Source organism: Marmota monax, unplaced genomic scaffold (assembly GCF_021218885.2).
Source record: "Marmota monax isolate L192 unplaced genomic scaffold, Marmota_monax_Labrador192_F-V1.1 WCK01_AAM20220418_F8-fsc00043, whole genome shotgun sequence".
NCBI classification, from domain to species: domain Eukaryota; kingdom Metazoa; phylum Chordata; class Mammalia; order Rodentia; family Sciuridae; genus Marmota; species Marmota monax.
The window spans coordinates 1,079,342-1,087,844 of record NW_026691982.1 but is presented as its reverse complement, the minus strand read 5'-3'; the positions used below and the strand labels follow the sequence as shown (position 1 = coordinate 1,087,844).

Below are 8,503 nucleotides of genomic sequence, written 5' to 3'. Positions count from 1 at the left end.
GACCAGGCTTCAGCCTCCAGGACCCAGGTAGCAGGGCCTACAGGTGGGATCAGACCCTCAGGTTCTGACAAGTGTGGGGTCCGACTCCCTCCACCTGTATGTATACAACCACCGTGCACTTAGGTCGACATTTTCCGGGACAAAACCCCATTCCCTAAACCTCGGAAAGTAGGGTTCAACACGAGAGGCGGGAGGTAGCCCACTGTCGTGTCAAACACTAACTTTTCCCTGCGCCCCACTGGAAGGAGAAAGGCAGACCAAATGGGCAGCTGCTGTCAGGCTCGTCCTTGCCTGGGACTGGTACACCCGGGACAGGTACAGTGCGGGCTCTTTCATAGAGCCTCTCCCACTTTTCCTCACTCCAGCCAATGAGTTCACTTCCTGAGCTTGGGACAGGGGAGCTACTAGAGGAAATGTGAAGTGAGGCCTGCCAAAAGAGGAGGAGAAAATTAATTAATGAGGGAAAGAAATGTGTCTGTGATCCAGATGATAGACTCCCTGTCCCTGGGGGCGGAAATTCCTTGGAAATCAATAGCTGTGCATTCATTATCCCTCTCTTGATAAAATGTAAAGCTATGAGATGGTGTGTGGGGGAGGAGGGAGATCTGTGTGGGTCATTAAACAAGAAGGTGGGGGGAAATTGCCCAGGAATCTATGCCAAGGCTTAGACCCCATGTGGGCATCATTAGCACAGGCAAGGGCCAACTAGTTACAGCAGTTGCCAAGCCAGGAAAACAAAGCAGTGACATATGGGTGAGCTGAGTCCAGGCTGGAAACCCTTTCCTTTAACCCATCATAAGTAAAAATCCACCAGTGTGCCTCACTCTTTAGACTGGAGTTGAGGTCCAGGAATATGCCAGATAACTTTTCAAGCATCACTTTGCATTTCTGTTCAACTCCCTCTCATCACATCTATTAACTTGTACTTTAAATGCCTTTCTTCTGTAGCTTCCTCATGCTCATGGACTGTCACCTCCTGGAGGACAGGTACCCTTAATTTTATACCTCTTATCTCTAATGTCTTGCCTAGACTAAGGTTCAGCAAGAATTTGAGGAAGGTAAGGTGGCAGGTAAATGAGGGAAGGTGAAACAATTGGTCTCAGAAAAACAACAGGCTGGAATAAAAAATTTACATCTCTGGGGCACACCTCTCCTGCCCAGTCTCCAGCTCCTTTATTTTGGTGGGGCATACTGGGGATTGAACTCAAGGACACTGAGTCACTGCTCCAACTCCTTTTGAAAGAGACCCAATCAAGGAGCTTCTCACAAACCCCAATCAGCCCGTGCTTGTTGAACTCTCCCTGCCTTTTCTTCCTCGTTTTCCCCAACTGACCTCTCTTCCTTCCTAAACACGTTTATTGCTTGATAGAACTCTTTTACAGCTGCCTTGGTGGAAAAACACATGTGACCAGGTGGGCTTCCGATCCATGGGAGAAGGAAAAGAAAGGATTGTACCCAGTCCTCATATTTCCCCTCAAAAAGAGGGGATAGGTCTGGCCTCACCCAAAGGTGGGAAGGTACTCCAGTTGTCCTGAGCGAAGTGAGTTAGGAAAGGAGTGGTAGTGGGATGGTGAACTCCAAAGGCCTCCCAGGGTCAGAGGGGTAAATCAAGGTTCACCTGGGGGTATTTAGGGACTCCCTATCTGTGGACCCACCTGGCCACAAACCCATGCTTGTTTGCTTTTCTGTCTGCCCTGTACCCTTCAGGGTCCCTAAAGGCCAACTTTTCTGGGGTGGGGTGAGGGGTGGGGGTTGGGGCAGGGGGGGATGAATGTGGGGTGGGGTGGGGTGGAAAGCGTGCTGCAGGAACCAGCCCCCAGTCAGGGGTAGGGAGGGGCCCTTTCTTACCCACCACAGGAAAGTACTGGGATCTATCAGGACGGATGTCAGGAAAGATTAGGTTAAAGTCTGGACACCTGGAGTGACTATGACCATTGGACTCACTTTTTCCCTCCAGCTATGTCTGCTCATTGTCCATGCCCTGTTAAGATAAAGTTGCATTTAGCGCTCCTAGGGGACTGCATAATGGATGGAGCAGTGGCTCTTCTCACACCAGCAAGTGAACATTCTTCTTACTTCCCTTGTGGGCTAGAAGGAAGGTAGGGGGTGGGAGGACTGAAAATAAAAGAAAGAAAAAGCCATGGTGACTTCTATGGGCTCTTCTTGGACTCTGAATAGGTGAGTGGGTATGCTAATGCAAGGAAAGAAAATCCACAGAAATGCTAATTTAGGTCTACAGAAATGAGATCTGCTCTTTGGTGGAAATACAGACCTCCTTGGTGTGTGAGAGAGTTGAAAGATTATTTATCTAGTTTCCCATAAGTAGCCCCTTGCTGCTTCCAGTTCTCTTGTGGCATATATGATAACATCTGGGCAGTTATTATCACCTCGGGCAAGTGCTGTGTCCCCAGGGACTTGGACACCTGAACTGCAGCTCCTCTTGATCTGCCTGCCACATGAGGGCCATATAACAGGTTGGCTAATTGATTTATTCTTCATAGGTCTTGATTTTGCAGTAAGAAGAAGAAAAGCTGCACCAGAGATTGCATCTTTTCTTTCAGATTGATTTGAATTAATAGTTTGAATCATGCTTTCCTATAAGTTAGCTTTCTTCTGTCTCCTATTGAAGAAAAATATATAAGAGGCAAAGAAACAAAAGGATGAAAAAGAAAGTTCTTTTTTTTCACATGTAATCCCTTTTCTCTGAAGCACTTTTCTTTTCCAGGAGTTTCCAGCATAAAATGTGAGTGAATGAGTGTGTGCGAGTGTGTGTGTGTGTGTGTGTGTGAGAGAGAGAGAGAGAGAGAGAGAGAGAGAGAGAGAGAGAGAGAAGGGAGAAGAGAGAAGAGGAAAAGATCCCAAGTACACCCTGTTAACTACTTTCTCCTTTTGATTACTAGGAGCCTCAGATCACTAGGAGCTCCTTTGAAACGTAGGTTTGTACACGGTTAAAGGAGACAAACAATAAGAGAAACGCACAATTTCAACAGCCTTTCGGAGGAGAAAGCACATGCTCCTAGTGGCTAAGTGGCTGTCACTGGTGGTGCCTGACACAGTTATATTCACAACAACAACAACAACAACAAAGTATGCGGAAGAAATTAAATTATGTGAAAATCAATAGCGTCTGACTGCTTCAAACAAATGTCTGTCACCGCGACTGTTCTCTAGGTACCTATTTATAAACCTTGAAAGAAACAGTTTCTTGCAGCAAAAGACAGCACCTTCCACATTTCTGTGCTGTTATTTTTCCCTGTGTACAGAAGAATGCGCGGGCATAATTTAACATACAAATGCCCAGCTGTATACATTATATAACAGCTTGTTAGGCATCCTGGAGAGGTGTACCTAAGTAATGCGCATATATTCAGGACTTGCAAGGGGAGAGGAAAAACCCACAGAGGGGCGTGCGTGCATCTCCTCTTCCTCCTAAAAGGTGGCTATCCTTAGACAATAGCTGGCCTTTCTGATCTTTCCAGACCCTCGATGGAAAGGTGAGGCGTGCAGTGCGCATGCCCCGGTAGCTACAGGTGCATCACCTGCGCTGTCCTTGCTGGTGGTCACTATAAGAGCGGCTCCCACGCGTCGATAGCGGTTCGACGAGCGCGCGCTCGTGCAGACGCACGGCGCCGCCGAAAGGGAGAGCGCGCGCTAGACAGACAGCTGATGCCTGTCAACGCGGCGGGGCCGCAAGCTCTCGCGAGAGCTCCCCGGGCCGGTCGCGAGAAGTGGGGCTCAGGTGTAAGAAGAGTGCATCCCGTCGGCGCGCCAGGCTAGAGCTCTCGGAGAAGCGGCACCGCGAGGCCGGCGCGCGGCGCTCTGCGCGGTCAGGGGAGAGCCGGGCGGCAGCAGGAGCAGCAGCAGCCTGCGGCGCGGCCGCCGCCAGCCGCAGCTACCGCCGCGGCTGCAGCCTCTGAGGAGAGGCCGGGGGAGCCGGCGAGCACACTTTCCCGCGGACTTTCGGAGTGTTTGTGGATTACATGCCCAGCCGTCAAGATGATGTCCATGAACAGCAAGCAGCCACACTTTGCCATGCATCCCACCCTCCCTGAGCACAAGTATCCGTCGCTGCACTCCAGCTCGGAGGCCATCCGGCGGGCCTGCCTGCCCACGCCGCCGGTAAGCGCCCCGCGCCCGTGGCCCCGGCCCGCGCGCCCGCCCCCTCCCCCTCTCGGAGACTCTGCATGTCGGGTGCTGGTGTGTGCAGGTCCGGGTGCGGGCGATCGCGGGCAGGGGTTTTTAGAGAAATCCCGCTGTGAGGCACGTTTTGTTCAGCGGTGCTTAAGGTTGTGTTCCGGTCTGCCTCTGCCTCTGTATCGACCGCCTGCGACCAGTGGGGAGTTCTGGGGCCGTGACTCTCGACTTCCCTCCACTTTCTCTGCTAATTTCACGCCTCAGAAAGGCGGTCTCTATGCGTGCCCGGGTGTGTGACACTGGTCCCCAGCTGCGAGTTACATTTCCATTTCTTCTTCTTCTTTCCCCCTTCCTTTTTTCGTCTCCCACGCCCGTTCCCGGAATGTGCTCCTGTGTCACCCTTTCTCCCTGCTTCCGTACCCTTCTTTACGCTCCTTTCCCTTCTCGTCTGTTCCCCTGCTTGTGTCCCCCATTCCGTCTTTCCCGTTCTCCACTCTTCCCACCCCCGTCGTTATTTTGGTTGCTTTGTGTTTGCCTTTTGCTTGTTGTGCTTTCCGGCTTGTGTGTGTGTGTATGTGTGTGTGTTTTGTTTTTGCTTTTTTGGTTTTGTGGTTTTTTTGGTTTGGTTTGTGTCGCCTGCAGCTGCAGAGCAACCTCTTCGCCAGCCTGGACGAGACACTGCTGGCGCGGGCCGAGGCGCTGGCGGCCGTGGACATCGCGGTGTCCCAGGGCAAGAGCCACCCTTTCAAGCCGGACGCCACCTACCACACGATGAACAGCGTGCCATGCACGTCCACATCCACCGTGCCGCTGGCGCACCACCACCACCATCACCACCACCACCAGGCATTAGAGCCAGGAGATCTGCTGGACCACATCTCGTCCCCTTCGCTCGCGCTCATGGCTGGAGCTGGCGGCGCGGGCGCTGCGGGTGGTGGTGGAGGCGCCCACGACGGCCCCGGGGGCGGTGGCGGCCCCGGGGGCGGCGGTGGCCCAGGTGGCGGCGGCCCCGGGGGCGGCGGCGGCGGTGGTGGCCCAGGGGGCGGTGGCGGCGGCCCGGGTGGCGGGCTCCTAGGCGGCTCAGCACACCCTCATCCGCACATGCACGGCCTGGGCCACCTGTCGCACCCGGCAGCGGCGGCTGCCATGAACATGCCGTCCGGGCTGCCGCACCCCGGGCTGGTGGCAGCGGCCGCGCACCATGGCGCGGCAGCGGCAGCGGCAGCGGCAGCGGCTGGGCAGGTGGCTGCAGCGTCCGCGGCGGCGGCAGTGGTGGGCGCGGCGGGCCTGGCGTCGATCTGCGACTCGGACACGGACCCGCGCGAGCTCGAAGCCTTTGCTGAACGCTTCAAGCAGAGGCGCATCAAGCTGGGCGTGACGCAGGCGGACGTGGGCTCCGCGCTGGCCAACCTCAAGATCCCGGGCGTGGGATCGCTCAGCCAGAGCACCATCTGCAGGTTCGAGTCGCTCACGCTCTCGCACAACAACATGATTGCGCTCAAGCCCATCCTTCAGGCTTGGCTAGAGGAAGCCGAGGGTGCCCAGCGCGAGAAAATGAACAAGCCTGAGCTCTTCAACGGCGGGGAGAAGAAGCGCAAGCGGACTTCCATCGCCGCGCCAGAGAAGCGCTCCCTCGAGGCCTACTTCGCTGTACAACCCCGGCCCTCTTCTGAGAAGATTGCAGCCATCGCTGAGAAACTGGACCTCAAAAAGAACGTGGTGCGGGTGTGGTTTTGCAACCAGAGACAGAAGCAGAAGCGGATGAAATTCTCCGCCACTTACTGAGGGGGTTGGGTGGTGCCGGGTGGGGCAGAAGGAGAAGCTGAGGGAGCATTTCAGGGGGCTTTCCTCTGACCTGCTTCCCATCACTTTTGAAGTGTCCGTTATCCTGCTTGCAATTGGGGAGTCCTTCCCTGCTCTTTCCTGGGCCCCACTCTATCTCTCTGCCCTTACCTTCCCCCAGCCTAGAAAACAAGAGTGCTGGGTGTAGAGAAAGAAGACAGCAGGGGAGGAGGGAGCATTTAGATGAGCAAGGGAATGGGGGTTAAAAAAAGTTAGGCTGGAGCAGGGGAGTTTTAAGAAGCAGGATGGTTCAGGGGGATGGGGGGGCCACACGGGAAGGGTTGGGAAATGGACTGTTTTTGACCAGAGACACTTATCAAAATCTCCTGGGGACCAAGGAACTATGTACAAAAAAGAAAAAAAAAAAAAAAACTAAAAACAAACAAACAAAAAAAACCCCTACCAACCACCAAAAATTAGACAAATAAAAGAAAACAAAAGCAAAGAAAATGCTTTAAAAATTTAACTCGGAGAGCCATAATCTGCAGCTTCATTTACCCCCAAGGAAGAGAAAAAGAGCACTACCAATATTACCACTGCCCCAACCCTACACACGTGAACTGAGTCAAAAAAGAAAACCAAACGAAAGCAAAGGTGAAATTTGGGGTAGGGAAGCTAGTTATTCTGTCTGTGTGTTTAATTTTTCCCTTTAAGTCTCACCTCCAGCCTGTCCATATCCTCTTTATTTTCCCTGTTCCAAGGAGACTCCAAAGGCTGCACTCCAGGGAAGAGAGTGGGAGCACAGCTCAAAGAGGGTTGAGGTCCAAAGGCTGTTTAGGTGGAATCCAAGTTTCCACACAGTGGCTACACAAAAGTAGATTTATCTATCCCAGATTGGTGAAAGTCTTAGAAAGTGAGAATTACTGTCTTTGAGCTGTCTAAAAGGCAGAATTTAGGGTCTCTGAAGTAAATATTTTATTCTAGTAAAGTAAAACAATTATAGCAAGATTTTTCTCTTTTAATTTTTGTTCCTAAGATCTAGAAAACAGACTATTTCAAAATAAGCTCCCCCAACACACACACTTAGGATACTTTAGCTTGCCCTTTTATTTTTCAGAGTGTGCTTTATTTCAAACTATCTGCTTTTTTTTGGGGGGGGGAGGTCCCCCTCCTATTTATTTAAATAGACTTCGGGGGTAGAAAATATTAGGAAAGATACTTTCATTTTCCATTTTCATCACTGAATAAGGCTCATCTTGCTCTTCTAGGTCCCCTTTCTTCCTCTCTTGGAGAACCTGAAGTCGTTGAAATGTTGAGAAGTTTCTGCTTTCAGTTGGGGCAGGACTTGGCTGTGAGAAAATCACCTAAATCCCAGAAGAGAGGAAAACAGATTTAAAGGTCTTCCCCCAACTCATTTGTTTCCAAAAAGTCTGCATGTTCCCCTGGGGGAAAGCAGAACAACTGTTTCCTTTTTGTTACTATTAACCAAGAGTCATTTATTACTGGGGATAAATGTTGGATAGCAAGAACTTTAATTTGCACTATCAGTTGCTCAAATAGAAAATCGTGTATAGTATTTCATAGTAATAATCAAGGTACCTTCCAAGCTGCTGATGGATTGGGGGGAAAATGAGACAGTTAAAGGTGGTTAGGTAAAATGCCTTTGTGTACAAAATACTCTTTGGATCTCATGTGGAGATGGTTTATTACCATCCTTAAACCATAACTAAATATTACAGAACAAATGAGAAAAGGAAGAAAAAGCCCCTGCCATTTAACAATACTGAAATCATGCATGATCTGAAAGGTGCAGAAAGAAACACAATTAGGTCTCACTCTGGTTAGGCATTATTTATTTAATTACGTTGTATATCATTGTTTGCAGCGCAAACATTCTATGCATTTGAAACTGAGCACTAAACTGGGCTAGCTTTCTGGTAGACCGTTTTGTGGATAGTGTGATTTCACAGTCTACTGCCTGTTTCCACTGAAAACACAACATTCTTGTCATATTCTTGTATTTAGAGGAAAAGGAAAAAAGGAAGATTATTGTAAATATTTTATTTAATGCACACACACACACACACACACACACAGTGGTTACAAACTGCCAGTGTTAATCCTGAAATGTCTCACGGATTGAGCTAACTGTCCATGTATGTCTGCTGAGCTTTCTCCTTGGTTATGTCATTGCTCTCCTACCTGCCTCTTCCCCCACTTCTATCAGAACCATTTTTGTGCGCCAAAATACAACAGGGGGATGTGTCCTAGTACACTTACAAATAAAACATAACTGAAAGAAGAGCAGTTTTATGATTTGGGTGCATTTTTGTGTTTATATTGAGCCAAGTCCTGGCAGTCGTTCAACAAATAATTCAACCAAAAAATTCAACCAACAACAAATAAAGAAATAAAAGTGGGGTGAAGGGGAGGATATCAAAAGGGGGGTCAAAAGAAGAGAAAGGGTGAGAATGATGTTTGCATTTTTCTTTCTTTTTTTCCCCCCTTTTTTCTCTCCCTCCCACCCCGCCCCGGAATGAGAATTCACTTTCAGATAATTCATGTGAAAAGTGGTGCTCTGAATAAA

The 8,503-nt window shown here is 50.2% G+C and overlaps 1 protein-coding gene across 1 annotated transcript; it reads left to right on the top strand.

Moving 5' to 3' along the window:
- Positions 1–4,700: 4,700 nt before the first annotated feature.
- On the top strand, positions 4,701–6,224 carry LOC124094218 (POU domain, class 4, transcription factor 1). Its single transcript, XM_046446838.2, has one exon. It carries the CDS (start codon positions 4,708–4,710, stop codon positions 5,917–5,919), a length of 1,212 nt encoding a protein of 403 aa, XP_046302794.2. The 5' UTR covers positions 4,701–4,707; the 3' UTR covers positions 5,920–6,224.
- The last annotated feature ends 2,279 nt before the right edge of the window (positions 6,225–8,503 follow it).

Bases quoted from the DNA above. Each gene is read 5' to 3' on its own strand.
- LOC124094218 (XM_046446838.2), top strand. From the start codon at position 4,708: ATGTGTGTGTGTTTTGTTTTTGCTTTTTTGGTTTTGTGGTTTTTTTGG.